The following is a 17,075-nucleotide window of genomic DNA, read 5'->3' on the forward strand; positions in this document are numbered from 1 at the left end:
TTTCTTTCGTTTCTGCACGTTCTTCTTCCTCGTCTTCCTCTTCTTCTTCTTCATTTACGTGCTCCTCTCTGTTTTTTCGTTTTTTTTTTCGATTTTTCATGGTAAAATCTTTATGGAAGAAGAAGAAGCATAAGATGTACTTCAACGAATTTTGGGTGTATTTTCTTAAATTCTTTGGGTGTAGTTTTGTAATCTTTTGGGTGTATTTCTGTAACTGTTTGGGTGAATTTCTGTAACCGTTTGGGTGTATTTCTGTAATCGTTTGGATGTATTTCTAAAGTTCCATTATCTTCAAAAGAATTACAGAAACCCAAAAGATTACGAAAATACACCCAAAGGATTTAAGAAATACACCCAAAATTCGTTGCATAATTCAGAACTCTTTCTCTTTCTCCTTCTCATCTTCTGCTGCTTCTTCTTCTTCAAAACGATTTCAAAGCTTGATTTCAGAAACCATGAAAATCGAAAAAAAACGAAAAAGAACTTGATTTCAGAAATAATGAAAATTGAAAAAAAACGGATGAATAACGCATTAAAAGGCCCGTTAGCAACTTGTAAGACTTATAAGTAAAAAAGACTTGTATGTGTAGTAGGCCTCTATTGATAAATAAAATATTTACTTAAAAAAACATCCAATATGTCGTTACGAGTTGACTAATCATAAAGTCGTGACTCGTTTTCAAAAGTTCTGCATATTCTTAAAATGAGCTAAATTAAAGATATGGCAATAAAGTAGAGCAACTGAACTGATGATAAATCAGGATTAGAAGTTTAATATTCATTTTTACAACTAATGATTGCTATGTAACTCTTACTATATTACAAACTCCATTAAGATGAAGCGGAAACCAACCAAATCAAAGCATCTAAAATAAAAGTCAGTGGATTTTTACTTTTTTTTTTCCCTTGCCTTTATATTCAAAGTCAGTGGTGCAACTTGATAACATGAGACACCCTTTCAAAGAAGATGGAACACATGGTTGGGCTGAAGATGATGTCCTCCCTCATCCATTCTGGAGCCACTCTTTCAAATGTGCCTAAGGAAAGAACATGGTACAGCAATTCTGCTTCCTCTTCAGGTGCTTTGCTAATCCAGGTTAAAGTGAAGGAATAGCCTATCATGATCACAATAAAAAGAAAATGTCACACCAACCATTTACATACCTTCAGATTTTCAAAGGCTAGAAGTAATGCATAATTGAAAATTATGAACTAAGATTAGCTTTGTACAAGAGTGACCCAAAAATGAGTACAAGATATCCAGTAATCCACTAGCTCACTGGTTTAAAAGAAAAAAAAAAAAACCAAATCTACAAAAAAAAGGAAAAAAAAAAGGCTTGTTTGTTTAACTTAGGGGGAAATATTTTCAGAAGTTAGGATATGAAGAAAACACAAAAGGAATATGGTGAAGTTAAGTTTGTAAAACTGAGTATTTCTTCTCAACCAAATCAGAGAGAAAACAGGGCTACAGATGACATATTAATTGCCAAAATTACCATCAAATGGTGGTCTTCTTCAACACACACTTTGATTGATGCAAGCAGAAGAAAGAGGTAGAAGTGATGAGTGTAAACTTCAAAATCCAATAAATTCCTTGTTTAGATTAAGGATGAAGTACTGAGAAAAAAGAATCACTTAAAACCGAAAATCATGCATTACCGCTAGATTGATGCAGTGCAGAAAGGCTTATTGTTCCAGTTTGATAGTCAGCAGATAATTTCATGCCCAGTGCATGTTCGAAAAGCTCTTGAATAAGCCAATTACAATTATCACTTTGCACAGAAGCAACTCCTGTAAAAAGCAATGAAGGCAGCATACATAAAACCTAATTCCCAAGGAAAGGGTTGAAGGAAAGCAAGCAACATAAATACAAATTAACACTAACCTAATTTATCATTAACAGTAGTACAGGACTCCAGCAGCTGCTTCTGAACATAATGTTAGCACATTCACTTAGATTTACTGCTTGTGTGAGGAAATGAAATGAGCATATCTGATCTAATATTCAAACAATTACACAAGCACTTAACCATGTGCATTTCATTGCTCCAAGTTAGAAATGCTCACCTTACCAGATGCCATCTCCTTGTGCACGTTTTGCATTGACATTCTCACGACAGAGTCATCTTCCCTGTTCTCGGCAGATATAAAACTTGTTTCATTTTCCAATGCAGCCTGCCAACTACGTTTTCTTGTCATTCTTGTAGATGATCTCTCTGAACTATCGGAGATAGCCTTCAGCTGGCCATTTTCAATCATGACCTTACTGTTACTTAAAACACGAGAAGTTCGTTCCTGCTGCTGTTGTAGCAACTTCTCAACTTCTTCAGTAAGAGCTTCATCTGCCAAAGCCCAAATGTCACACTGAAATCCTCAATACAAAATAAATATTGATAAAATGAGATAAACTTAAAGACAGGGACAAAGTCAACCGTACTGTGGTGAATTATGCATTTAGAAATTTCAACATACAAAAATAAACTATACATGGTAACAAAATACATGTTTGAAGTATAAGCATGCAAGAAAAATATAAATTGCCAACTTCTACTTTTCAAATAAGAGAAAATAAGTTGAACCTTAATGTTCCAATTCCATGCCAAAAAATTTAATATCGAATAACAAGTGCATCAGGTACTTATAAATAGAGCCTCACTTTTCTTTTTTTCCTCCAGGAAAAGATTTTGATAATCAGCCACTTCTTTGAGTTTGGCAAGCCTGACATGAAGGTGACATATTTGAGTAGTTCACACTGGATCCACGGATAAATCAACAAAGCTTTGACGTTAAAGATATGCATTAAAATGCTGGAATCTTGAATAATACCTAACTGAAGACACCTCACTTCTCAATTCATTGAGTTGGTCATGCAGCTGGACATTTTCATTCTTCAAGTCCTCTATCAACTCTTCTGCGGCTGCAATATGCACATACACAATAAGGAAAACTTGTTTATACATCTGTGCAAGTTTGACTTCTTGGATTAATTTTAATCTTCCCAATTGATAGACACATCATTAGATATGACAGGGAATTACAAGATAGGAAAAGGTATCCTCCAAAGGAAACCACAATGCTAACAAAAGAGGACTGCACAAAACAAAACCTATGGACAATAAGAAACTAATTAAGCCCCTATAAAATATAGATCCTTTTGGCCTTCCATGATTGACTGTTCTTGCAAATCTTTGAAGTTCCTTTTCTAGTTTCTACAACCTTCTTCTTTCTACTATATATGTATATGGCACAAAAGCCATCCTTACTCTCTTACCAACAGATGCACCAACTTTATCCCCATAAAGTCAAGAAGTAATGTGGATCATGCAACCCCTTTGAATGTCCAAAAGGTCAGATAGAAATTCCTTCGTCATCCAATGCCCCCTCAGTCAGCTTTCCAGCAATGGGGCATTGTAGAATTTCAGAACCAACATTAAGGCTGCGTTTGGTTATGAGGACAAAACAACATAAGACAAGACACTGAGAACAAGACACATAGACAAAGACACAAAAATTAGTGTTCTTGTATTTTATTTGGTGATAAACTAAATATAAAAAAAACAAATTATGAAAGTCCAATTTACTATCATTTTTTTTTCCATCCAAAACTTAAGGAAGAAAAATATAATTATAAAAAATTGATAGTAATAATGAAAGAAAAAATTAAAAAATCAGTTGTGTCCCTTGTTAGTGTCTTTGTGTCCTTCTCCTTCCTGTCAAGAAGGATACAAAATACACTAATTCAGTGTCTTTTGTCTTTGTGTCCATATCTCATCTACCAAACATGATTTAGTGTCTTTTGTCCCTATTTTAGTGTCCCGTGCCTGTAAACAAACACAGCCTAATAAATACCTCCCGAAAACTATTTTCTTCCCTTTATTTGATCTTGGCAACCTAAACCTGGTGCATTGTTATATGCTCCAAAAAATTGAGTTGAAATAGCTCCTTCACTTCTTGTAAGCTTCCATCCAACAACTGCTACTGATAGTCGGGTGCCAACTTAAATTTAGACAACAAACCCCTATGGTTATGATAACTGTTCAGCAATTTCTTTCATTTAGGATGGAAATGCTATAAATTCCTTTGTTAGTATCTCTAGGCAATAGCTTTATTAAGATGAAGACTGGAAAAGAGAAAGATTACAAAGAGATAGGAGCAGAAGATATTCACTTTACAAGGGGGGAAAAACAAACAAAGAACATTACAAAGCAAAACTTTCCAATCTTCAAACATATGAAAGAGAAATTCAATTAAAAGACAATGAATTTACACCGGATAAGTCAAGCACCTAATTGCTGTTCCATGTTTTGTATATACAAAAGTTGAAACTAGAAAATTACAAAAATACAGAATCAGTCAATGAGAGCAACAGTTACAGCAGGAAAAGAAACCATGATATAAAACTTCATGTCTTTGAATCTCTTGCAACATGGATTTTCAAATTCATGAGCACAAGACAAAATTTAACAGAGAACTGCAAAAGATAGGGAAGTAAAGAGAAGAGAAATTTCTCAGAATTGAGCCTTATAAATCTGAAGTCCTCAACTGAGTGCCTTCTCTGTTTATATACAAGAGAATGATAGCTTCTGGGGAGAAGCTACTCTAAGGGTAGTTAGGACCTTCCACTATTAAGTTAGTTACACTAGTACAGCTGTCATCCGAGCTAGCGGAAGGTAGTTACTTCTTTTCCTAGTTCTCTAAACTTAGCTCAGACTTCCTAGCATTTTAGAATGATTAGCAAACCCTTCCATGAATTCATATTATCATAAGCTGTGGTCTAAACATCCAAATGTAAAAGAAAATAGCATAAACAAAAAGAACATACCAGACAAAAATTTCATAAATTTAACTTCTTGTTCTTTATTCAGCTCATCAAACTCAAGCAGTTTCCTATTCTGAAACAAGAAAGGAATCAAGAGTCAATAATAAACTTCAGAAATTTTATACAGTTACAATTTCATTTTCCAGGTGAAACAGTGAATGATCAAGTATATTAACCATTTTCATCATTATTAATGTTGAATAACTAAATGGCTAAACATAAAAACGTGAATTCTCAAAGCATCAATGCTATATTCCCATGTATAATTTTGTAGGAGGATTACAGATTACAAATTTACAATACAACCATGGAGCTACAGAACAATGAGCGGAAAGAAAATATTAAAGTAAAGTGTGAAAGATACAAACAAGACCTTGAGCTTGGTGTACTTATCATAAAGCTTCCTGTACAGATTCGACATTTTTTCCACAGAGCAATCTGGGTCAGCAAGGGATGCACTAGCTGGAACTTCGGGCATCAGTTGGGAAATGACCAGATTTCAAAGGGCAGGTACCAAAATGTTGGGTTTTGCAGCTTCCATCTGACCTTGCCAATCAAAATTGACCCCCAATTTAGGCTATGTTTCAAGTAACTCAAAAAATGAAAATAGCAAATCAGTTGCCATCTTAGCAAAAAGGTGACATTTGGGTAATTAATTTTAAAAAGATTGCATTTTGATAATAAGTTCTAAAAAAGGTGACATATTAGTAAAAAGCCCCAAACTCATCAATAATATCCCTTTCTCCTCCTAAAAGCTCCCAATCTGTTTAACCCATCATCAATCAACTCAAAGAAATGTGCACCAGCCAGCAAGCTGAAAACTACAAAAAGAATAATGACAAATATAGGCATAATCATTTAGATAGATAAGCATATTTCAATAATTGAATAAAATTCATCCCCCGAATGGCAATGGCAATGGCAACGGATTAGGGGAAAAAGAAAAAATAAAATAAACAAACATAAACAACCAACTAAGTCAGAATGCAATTGGAACTATATAGAAAGAACAACCACATTTGAGAGAAAAGTAAAAGGGGGAGAAAACCGAAACTTGAAAAAGCAAGCAATCAACACAGAGCACGATGAAAGCGAGGAATTAACAGTGAATGGTTGAAGATTGCCTTAAGTGTGGTGAAACGACTCGACTTTCGGTAGGGAATTAGACGGATGAAGGAAGATAGAGACTAGGGTTCTAATTAAAAGGTGAAGCACTGAGGAGCTGAGGCCCTAGGGTGGAGGTTGAGGCGTGGGCGCGTGACGCGTGGTGGCTGGCGCGGTGGTGATTCGGGCGGCGCAGTGCCGTAGAGCGTCGTGGTTTGACTGGTGGCTGCCTGGCTCGCTCTGGTGCCGGTGGTGGGTTTTGTTTGTGTGTGTAGTGTGTATACCCGCGCCTCCTACTTCCTTTCCAAAATTTGAAAAGAAAGAACAAACTGCTTTTGTGTTTTGATGTGAGGTGGTGCAAGAGAGAGAGGATGGATTTTTTTAGATTTAATACTAAAGTAGTCCCTGAAACTTGTAGTTAAACTTTAACGTTGTCTTAAATTTGTCTCTTAACTTAAGAGGAGTTGTCTTGAGATAAATTGACAAAATGATGACCTAGTTAGATAGAGGTTATGTTTAAATTTAGGTTAAATTACACAGTTAGTCCCCACACTTTCAGTAAAATTGCAAGTTGGTCCTTACAGTTTAAAAGTTTGTAATTAGATCCTTGAAGTAAATTAAAATTTGTAATTGGGTCCCTACCGTTCAAATTCCGTTTGATTTAACGGAATATTCTACAGCATATTCGCCCTTGAGCATGTGAGTTGCACATGTAGAAGCTTGACTGAGAAAATACTCGTTATTTCTTACTTCCAAATTTTTGTAATGACCAAAAACCCCACTGAGACCCTTCATTATCGTTACGCTTCATCTCCAGTAGAATTTCTCTCTGCTCAGGCTTCCCTTCCATTGTTGGAGTTGATCGTCGAGTGTGTGGTTCGGACTGTGTAGAGTTGCTTTATGGTTGACATTATTGGCAGCTGAAGAGTGAAGTGTGCAAGAGAGCAACACTAAATCAGGTAAGGGTTCATAACCCCCAGTTCCTTCACAGGTGTGAGTTGAATGTTATGGTTTGATTTGGTTCTTTTTTTTTTCAGTGGATGCTAGAGTATCTAATGTAGTTAGAGTTTCTCTGATGAATCTATTTTTTTATTTTTGTTGGTAGTGATGGGAGATTCTGTGTTTACTCTCGATCTCTACCATGGTGGTCAGATGGTTAGCAGGAAAGGAGGGAAAGAATACCTTGGTGGGATGGTAGTGGAAGGGTTGCAGTTTGAGTTAGATGAGTGGTCGTTACAAGAAATTGTTGCAGCGCTGAAAGAAGTTGGATACACAGGCAATGCTAAAATCTGGTGGAACGAACCTGGAGTTGCATTGAAGGATGGTCTTAGGGAGTTGAAGTCTGATGGAGATGCAATGAGAATGGGTAAGTATGTAGTGGAACAAGAGATTAAACACTGCCATGTGTATGCAGTTAGTGGATGTAGACAAGGAAATGGGGTTGAGATAACCTCAACTGATGAAGACTATATACCCTCTGATGGTGAGTACAGTGCTAATGATTTAGTTGAAGTAGAAGTGGTAAGTCAATCAGAGTCTTCAAGTGAAGATAACAGATTTGATGACAGTGCGGACGATGGTGATCATGAGGATTATTTTGGCTTTAATGTTGAAAAAGAAAACCAACAAGGTCAGCATCCAAATGCCTTCGGAGGTAACAGTGGCTCATTAGGAACAGATGCTAATAATGTTGATGTGGGAGTTGGTGTTGAAAATAACACAGGAGGGGTGACTGAAGATGGAGCAGAAATTGATGTTGGTGATATTTCTTCGGGTTATGATACAGAGTCATTGGACAGCTATAATGGAGATTCTGATGAGCCCGTAAGAAGAAAGAGGTATCCTAGATATAATGAAGCTGACATGAGTGTTGATTATGAGTTTCGGCTGGGGACTGAGTTTAAATCTATTGCTGAGTTTAAGGAGGCTATCAAGGAACATGCATTGTTGAATGGACGGGACATTAGATATGTCAAGAACGATCAGGTTAGATGCAGAGTCAAATGCAAGGGTTTAGGCGGAGAGTGTCCATGGATGGCATTTGCAAGTAAGGTAGGAAAATCTGGATATGTTAGGCTGAAGACATTGATAAGTAAGCACACTTGTGGGAGGAACTACAGTGGCCGTCTTGCGTCCAGCAATTGGATTGCTAAAAAAATTACTAATAACATAAGTAGAGGAGAAGATATGAAGCTGGGGACTGTAATTCAAACTATTCAAGAAAAATACATGGCAAATATATCTGTGTGGAAAGCTTACTGGGCAAGAAGAAAGGCAAGGGAAGTGGTGCATGGGAAGGCAGTGCAGCAATATGGGAGGATCAGAGACTATTGTGCAGAGGTCTTAAGAGCAAACCCAGGATCGACATTGAAGCTGAAGTTGGAAAGACCCTCTCCAACAATCCTACCAAGGTTTGTACGAATGTACATGTGTCTTGATGCTGTGAAGAAAGGATTCCTGGCTGCTTGTAGGCCTATTATTGGACTTGATGGTTGCCATCTGAAGGGTGATCATGGACAACAATTGTTGGTTGCCGTGGGTAGAGATCCCAATGATAACTATTTTTCCCTAGCAGTTGCAGCAGTAGAGGCAGAGACTAAGGATTCATGGGCCTGGTTCTTGGACTTGCTACTTCATGACATTGGAGAGTTGACAAATAAGAAATGGGTCTTTATGTCAGACCAGCAAAAGGCAAGATATTAATTGTAGTTTTCTATGAAGTCAGTTTTATAAATTTCTGTGAATTTTAATCTTACTTCAGCTGACCATTGACCACTTGGCAGGGGCTGCTTCAAGTATTTCATGAAATGCTTCCGGGAGTGGAGCATCGGTTTTGCCTCCGACATCTCTATGCCAACTGTAAGAAGGCTTTTGGTGGGGGAACAGTTTTAAGGGACTTGATACTTTCTACTGCTAAGGCAACTTATGTGGAGGAGTGGAATAGAAAGATGGATCATTTGAAAGAGGTAAATAAAGAGTGTTATGACAAGTTGGCAGCCCTGGATCCTAAGGTATGGACTAAATCTCACTTCACTCCATATACCAAGAGTGATATGCTAATGAACAACATATCTGAGGCTTTTAATGGACGAATTCTGGAAGCTCGTGACAAGCCCATTTTGACCATGTTTGAATGGATTAGATGTTATTGGATGGGGAGGTTTGCTGAGAAGAAGAAAAAGGGAGATAAGTTCATGGGAAAAATACTGCCTAAGCCTAGAAAGAGGTTAGACATCATATGTAGAAGGTCCATGGAATGGCAACCTAGGTGGGCTGGGGATTTAAAGTATGAGGTTTCACATAAAAATAGGATGATTCAAGAGAGGTTTGTGGTGGATTTACTGGCCGGTTCATGTAGTTGTAGGTTCTGGGGGTTGGCTGGCATGCCTTGTATGCATGCTTGTTCTGCAATATTCATGAAAGGAGACAACCCTGAGGACTACTGCAGTAACTATTACACACCAGCAGCATATATGGCATGCTATGGGACAACACTGAATCCAATAAATGGTGAAAATATGTGGCCAAAGGTCGAACTTGAGACAATTAGACCTCCAATCTTTAGAGTCAAGCCTGGAAGACCTAGAAGAGTAAGAATTAGAGAGCACGATGAGGATAGATCACAAACAAAACTAAGAAGGAGTGGAACATCAGTTACATGCAGCAACTGTGGCTAATATGGACACAATAGGAGACATTGTCCCAATCCAGACATAACAGGTATCTGCCTTTATTTCTTGGCTTCCTCATAGTTTGGTAGTCTTGTACTCTATCACTAATCATGTGTGTTCTTCTCTTCAGGAAATAACCATGGATCTGAAACTGCTGCTCCTCAGGGTAGTGCCCCTGCTCCTCATGGTAGTGCCCCTGCTCCTGCTACTGTTGCAACCTCCACAACTAGATCTGCTAGTGTTAGCCAAAGAGGAAGGGGAAGGGGACGTGGTAGAGGAGGATCCAGGCCTGGAAATTCTAGATCTGCTACTCCTTCTGCACCACCAGTGACTGCTCCGGCTCCACCACTGCCTCCACTAGTGAATGCACTAGATCCACCACTACCTCCACCAGTGACTGCACCAGCTCCACCACTGCCTCCACCAGTAACTGCACCAGCTCCACCATTACCTCCACCAGACCCAACAACTTTCACAGCTCCACCAGTGCCTCTTCCAACAGATCCACCACAACCTGCACCAACTCCAACAAGGTCCACAGCTCCACCACTGCCTAAGACAAAAATTCTTGGTGTGCGGCGCAGTGGAAGACTTAAGATAGGTGTGAGGAAGGCAAAATCTGGACCAACTGAAACCGTAGACCTCACAGAAGATTAGTTTTTTTAAGTAATTAAGACTTGGTGGTATTAGTTTTTTGGCTGTGACTGTGAACTTTATTGTATCCTATGTCCATGTACTGTCAGTGGATTATGAACCACTTTTGTTTTGTTTTGTTGCTTTTGTTATATTGGGCATGTGGCTAGCTGTTTTGGAGGGACCACATTGACTATTAATTAATATGAATGTTAACTACTTTACTCTATATTATGTCTACTAGAGCTTTCTACTATGGGACCAAATGAATGCAAATAATTTTTCAGATTCACTTGTCATTGATAAAAAAATAGATGATTACATTCAACACTAAACACTATTCAAATGCACTGCAAGCACAGTTTTTCTCCTATCTCATCAAACTTAGTTAAACCAATACACTGCAAATATTACAACCAACACACTGCAGATACACTTTTCCTCCTATCTCATCAAACTTAGTTAAACCAATACACTGCAAATATTACAACCAACACACAACTCAATATCATCTTCTGCAATTGTTTCTGCTTCTTCATGTCACTCTCTACTCTGCCATTTTGTTGTTGTAGCAATGTAAAATCAGAACGCAATCTTCCTAGACTTGCTTCCATGCGTCCTATCTCTATATGTAATCTATCTATCTTTCTTTCTTGTGCCTTTAGTAGTGCAGCATTCATAGATTCATCCAACCTTATAAAATCTCCACCATGCTTTGAGCATCCCTCAGTTTGAGATCTGTGTTGGGTGCATTGAGATTGAGCCCCAGCCATGTCTTCTTCATCAATCCATTCAAAAAACTTGCATCTTCTAGTGGGACAGGATATAAATCTTCTATTTGGGTTCATCACAGTACTGGAGGTTCGGAGTTTCAACAGATCTCCACAAAAGCAGTGAGTCCTTCTCCCCTTTCCCATCACCTCTTCCTCTCTATCAATCCACTCAAAAAAATTACACTTTGGTAATTTACAACAAGCAACAAATCTCCTACCTGGGCTGTTCATTGACGACGACGAGAGCACCACCATCTCTTCCCCACAGAAGCATCGATGTCTTCTCTTGTTCATACTCCTAGATGTTGAGCTTCCTTCGAACAACTGGGTTGACTCCATCACAGCTCGAAGAAACCCTTCTTCACCCCTAACAAAGGGATACAGATACTGGAGGAACGCTGTGAGAGATCGTCATCTTCTCTTTCACTCTGACTCTTAACAACGTTATGATAGATAAGGGCATTCTGGTAAAATAACAACATTTAACGTCTCTATTCACGCTAAACGTTAGTGGGGACCCAATTACAAATTTTAATTTACTTCAGGGACCCAATTACAAACTTCTAAACTATAGGGACCAATTTGCAATTTCACTGAAAGTGTAGGGACTAACTGTGTAATTTAACCTAAAATTTAAAAGTCACGTTACACTATATTTGATAAAATATTGTTAACAGTTCTCAAAATACTCTAAACGATGTTATTTTTCTTTTATTTGAAAGCCAAAAATAAAAATGAGCGTTCTACCAGTATAATATACTTTTAGTGTAGTCTTCATTTAACTACATTATTATTTTATCACCAGAAAATATATTAGAAATGATCGTTGTTAAGTTGAGAGACAAATTTAGTACAATTTTAAATTCAAGAACAACATTCAGACTCAACTGTAAATTGAAGAACCACTTTAAGTATTAACTCATTTTTTTATAATGTTAAATATAACATATTTAATTATTGAAAAATTCTAGACCAACAATTTTTTTTATTTGATTAGCACAAATATTAAATTATTTGTAACAAATAAATTTTATTAATTTATGTGTGTAAATACTAAAAAAAATATAAATACAAAATATATTGATTCATGTGTGTAAAATTCTAGTCAATATAAATACAAATTATATATTTTTTATGCAAAATCTTTGTAAATATGATGAATATAAATTACTAAATTATTACTGGTCAAATGCTAACGAAAGATAATAATATTTGTTAACAATATAATATTATTCTTAATTGTTTATTTGTAAACATTTTTAATGTATTTATTTTAAAATACTTTTATGTTAAAATTTTTTAGAAAAAAATATTAATTATGCTAGATGCACACAAAAATTTACCATTAATGTAAAATACACACTAGAATATAAAATATATTAAAAGTAAGTTAAACTATACATATATTTATACATAAATACATTGAAATACAAAATATATATTAAAAATGAATTATGCATATATTTATAGACAAATACATAATAGTTAATTTTGACGTGCAAATAATATTTTTGAAAAACTATTTATAATTGACGATAAATTGATATAGGGTAAAATTTATGAGAAATGTTAAAAGATAATTAGAATTTATTATTTTTTGTCATTACTTTCAGCCATCAATCCAATTTTTTTTAGTTTAGTAATTTAATAACATATTTTAACTCACACTTTTAAACATTAGTGATTAATTAGTGACAAAAAATAATAAATTCTAATAACTTTTTAATCTTCCTCAAAATTTATATCTATTATATAAGAGTAAACTATTATTTTTTATCCATAAAAGTTGAAAACACTGACATATCTACCCATAGAAGATGAAAATTACCATTTGTACCCGTAAAAAATGGTTTTTGCAAGCAAAATTATCCAAATCCAAAAAAATTAAATAAAATTCCTAAACTACCCTCCTCTCTCTCTCTCTCTCTCTCTCTCTCTCTCTCTCTCTCTCTCTCTCTCTCTCTCTCCTCTCTCTCTCTCCCCACCTTCCACCTCTTCCAAAACTCTAACCCCATCCCCTCCTTCCCTACCAGCTTTGAAAAGATCTGGGAGAGCCTGAAGGAAATCATTAATTAGTAAAGACTAAGTCACTGCAAACTTCAAGCAATTAGTGCAAGAAGAAGTATCCATCACCCTTCTTATCCACCTCATCATCATTCACATTCACATTCTCATTACCACTCACTAAGTTCTGTGAGAAAATATCCAAAAAATTCTTCAAGGGAATATTCATTGACAACCCTCTCTTCTTCTTCATATCGTAGATCTGAAATTCACTACTTTGTTTCACTTAGGCAATCAAACAAACACCTTTCGTATCCTTATTCTTATGCCCTGACAGGAAGCAGTGCTCAAGATTCTTTGCACCTTTTTTAATACCCACTTCTAAAGGGAACAGTGATTCCTTCACAAACTGAATGGAATTGAAGAATGACTCAACTGGGTCGTTTTCAGACACCATTTTTCGATTAACCCTTGAAAACGTCGCAGTCTTTGAGTGTCTGTGCAGAGAAAATCCAATCCGATTCTCTGGAACCCGATCTAAATCGTCGAATGGTGGAAACAAAGATGCGTAATGCAAAAGCCTCTTCATACGCTCTATTGATTTCGTTAGGGTATTAAATTCCGAGGTCAGACAGTTAAGCTTGATGGTGATGGAAGATGGCGAGGATGATGAAGTTAATTGTAGTGACGGTTTATCCATCCCAACGAATTACTCACACTGCTCGCAGCGTCCTTAGATCTAGGATTTTTCTTCGGTATAAATAGAGATTGATCTTGCCTTAGATGATTATGCTGGTAATAGTGGTGCTGGTGTTGTTGAGTCGCAACCAACACCGATGAGGGAGTGTGCGACGAAGGGATTAGGGTGACAGTTGAGGAGGAGGGTGAGGCGGTGGTACTGAGCGGCGATGTGGCCAATGTTGGGATTAGGCTGCTGAGAACATTGAGAGAAAGGGGGGAGGAGGAGACAATGGTAGTGGTGATGGAGAGAAGGGTAGTTTAGAAATTTTATTTAATTTTTTAGGGTTTGGATAATTTTACTTGTAAAAGCCATTTTTTATGGGTACAAATGGTAATTTTCGTCTTCAATGAATAGATACGTCACCGTTTTCAACTTTCATAGATAAAAATGGTAGTTTACTCATTATATAAATTGATAAAAATAATTACATGCCTCACCAAATCTTAAATATTTATTTATTCTTGTATTTTAGAATTCAAACACATTTCATATCTATCTGTTTATAATTTATAGAAGTTGATATCAATCTTTCATATAAATGAATTTTAGTCATCTTACTTTTTTTAATCATACTACATTAGCACTTCTAAATACATGACAACATATGAGAATCAACCAATCATCTTTAAAAAAAAATTCTTACCTATTATTATTCAACTAAAACATAAATTAATTAAATACAATAAATATATATAAATAAAGTGTCATAATAATCATAATTATAAAAAAATTTGGTTACAAATATTCAAATCTCATTTATTTGACTTACTTATACACTCTTATTAATATACTATTTGGTCTATTTATAAAGGTGAAAACTCAAGTGCAGTCGACTTTTTAGTGAAGTTGATAACTGAAAGTCTATTTCACTGATTTGACTAAATTTTCATCTAACGGCTCTCAACTATCAACTTCACGTGAAGTCGAATGCACTTGAGTTTCCACTATTTATAAATCATGTTGCATATAATTTTTATTACTATTACTTTATTTCTTAATCTCTACCAATTGTTGAAAACGGATTCAAATAAGTTTAAATTTGGCACAACATCTCTTTACTACGTACATTTAAATATATCATGATTATAAAATTAATTTATAATTTATATTATATTTTTGGTGTTTTTATTTTTTCTATTTTTTTAATTATTTGCAAACAATGAAAACAACAAAAATATAGATTTGTACAACTCAAATATAAAAAAAATTATATTTTTAAATAAATAAATAAATTCAAATTCCTAAAGCAATCATCTATAATCCAATTATATTATATTTTTGTTAAATAATTATATGAAACTATGCATAAATTATCAAATAAATATTTTATAAAATATTTTAAAATAAAATACTTCAAATTTTGTATTAATATGCATATTATCTAATCAATCTCTAAATAATATTAGACACGTGACATTCAGTTCAATCAATTCATCTACATTCGTATATAAATCCTAGCAGAGAAAGAGTACCTACTCCGTACTCATGAAAAATGAGAGAAGGAGAAAGCGGGAGTGAGCTTTTGAGGGTAAAACATGGTGAGAAAAATGGTCATGCCGCCGCAAGAGATAAGCGGGAAAGCGTGGAAGGATTTGCATCCGGTGTGAAGAAGGGATCAAGTAAAGGCAGCCTTAGTTTTAGGGTGAACTCCAAAACTTCTTTCCATGACAAGGTTATTGGTTCTTCGATAGCCTCAAGGATAGACCGGACTGAGGCTCTAGATGAGGATTCCATGGCAGTGGTCACTAAAAAATAAGGAGATCCTATGCCTCCGAGAGTTTGCTTCTCCGAAGAAGCTAGAAACATCTTTTTTGAACCATACAAGGAGGCAATTATGATTAAGGTTCTTGGAAAAAACCTTAATTACATGGCCATGGTTCACAAACTGAAAGGTGGATGGAGGATCATCGACTGACTGGAGATCTTGGATGTCAGGTACTTCCTCATCAAATTTGATCGCATGGACGATCGAGAGAAGGTTTTACTAGCGGGCCATGGATGATTTTTGGTCACTATATTGTGGTCAAGCCGTGGTCACTGGATTTTAAACCTTGCGAGGATACTTTCGGAGAGACTATGATTTGGATTCGAATCGCTGGTTTGAGCATATGGTACTACCAAAATAAAGCCATGATAAGAATTGCTTCTGCTATGGGGGTGGATCTGGCTACTAAGTCGGCGGAGCGGAAAAAATGTACTCGGACTTGCGTGCAAATTAATTTTGGTCTGCTAGTGGTCCAGAGTGTGATTGTCGATGAGTTTGAATATAAGGCGGAGTATGAATGTTTTCACCTTATTTTGACAAGTGCAATTATTTCAGGCATACAGCGAGCGACTGCAGAGTGACCCCTCGAAAGAAGATGTAGATCAAAAGGGAATATCAGTGATCGAGACGGTGGCTTGGGTGGTGCATCCACAGGAAGCCTCGAAGGAGAAAATTTTCGAATTTGGATACAGTCCCAAAGATTCAGTGATAGTTGCAAATATTGGGGAGGAATTGGCTGGTACATTGCATGGGAAAGAAGTGGGGTTCTAGAATTTAGCAGATGAGGCTGGTTGGACCAAGGTTATTAGTAAAAGGAGAGAGAAATTGGGCCAGTCAAGCAAAGCTCAATATACCTCTAAAGGCAAAGTGCCTTTGAGTTGCGTATGAGAGGAGCCAGATCAGAGGTGAAGACCGAATCGGTTGACAGATCTCTTTCTTCCTCTCAAGTACGCACGGAGTCTACCAAACAGAAAGGGGGTGAAGTGCAAAGCTGTTTCCATTGCGGTGCCGACTTTCACTGCCATTATCAAAAACTGGTACAAGAGGTTGTTCCCTTCTTCTTTGTAGAATTTGCCATCGACTTCGGACTGCGTTGGCGACGCCAGCAAGCAGCAAATCAGTGATTGAAAGGGTTACCGGTGGAAGGATAGAGACAAACTGGGCAACAACCGAGTAAGGAAGAGCAAGTCTTAGGATGATATGATGGTGGATCTTCATCATCTCATTAAGGGACTTTGGCTGAGGTTGGTCCTTTTTACAGTATAATTGTTTTATGGATTATTTAAATTTAAGCTTTTTAGAATATTAGAGGGACTTCTAATAAATTGGCCTGGGTTCATAGTAAAGAGTTAGTGAATAAATTTCACCCTATTTTTCCATTTTGTTTGAAATCAATATTCTTTTCGAGAGGATAGAATCTTTTTGGAATAATCTAGGTTACCAAGGTGTTGGTGTTGTTGAGGCTAATAGTCATAGTGGGCGTATTTGGATTCTATGTTCTTATTCAAATATTTCTGTGAGAGTGTTGGATGTAGTTGCTCAATGTATCAGTTTTGAAATCACT

General features: G+C 36.3%; 1 protein-coding gene across 5 annotated transcripts; it reads right to left on the reverse strand.

Annotated features, from left to right (window-relative positions):
- Positions 1-669: 669 nt before the first annotated feature.
- LOC130973576 (uncharacterized) lies at positions 670-6,271 on the reverse strand. 5 transcript variants are annotated; one of them, XM_057898173.1, is made up of 9 exons: positions 5,944-6,271; positions 5,193-5,360; positions 4,823-4,892; positions 2,827-2,917; positions 2,657-2,718; positions 2,068-2,342; positions 1,886-1,922; positions 1,660-1,791; positions 670-1,115 (listed from the first exon to the last, which is right to left on the reverse strand). In XM_057898173.1, exons 2-9 carry the CDS (start codon positions 5,295-5,297, stop codon positions 925-927), a joined length of 963 nt encoding a protein of 320 aa, XP_057754156.1. In that variant the 5' UTR covers positions 5,298-5,360; positions 5,944-6,271; the 3' UTR covers positions 670-924. The 5 variants fall into 5 exon arrangements, with proteins under 5 accessions (XP_057754156.1, XP_057754157.1, XP_057754158.1 ...); XM_057898174.1 differs by having other exon boundaries at positions 671-1,115; positions 1,886-1,928; positions 4,823-4,887; XM_057898175.1 differs by having other exon boundaries at positions 671-1,115; positions 1,886-1,928; positions 4,823-4,887; positions 5,193-5,365.
- Between the last annotated feature and the right edge of the window lie 10,804 nt (positions 6,272-17,075).

This window comes from Arachis stenosperma, chromosome 4 (genome assembly GCF_014773155.1).
Source record: "Arachis stenosperma cultivar V10309 chromosome 4, arast.V10309.gnm1.PFL2, whole genome shotgun sequence".
In the NCBI taxonomy this organism is placed as follows: Eukaryota; Viridiplantae; Streptophyta; class Magnoliopsida; order Fabales; family Fabaceae; genus Arachis; species Arachis stenosperma.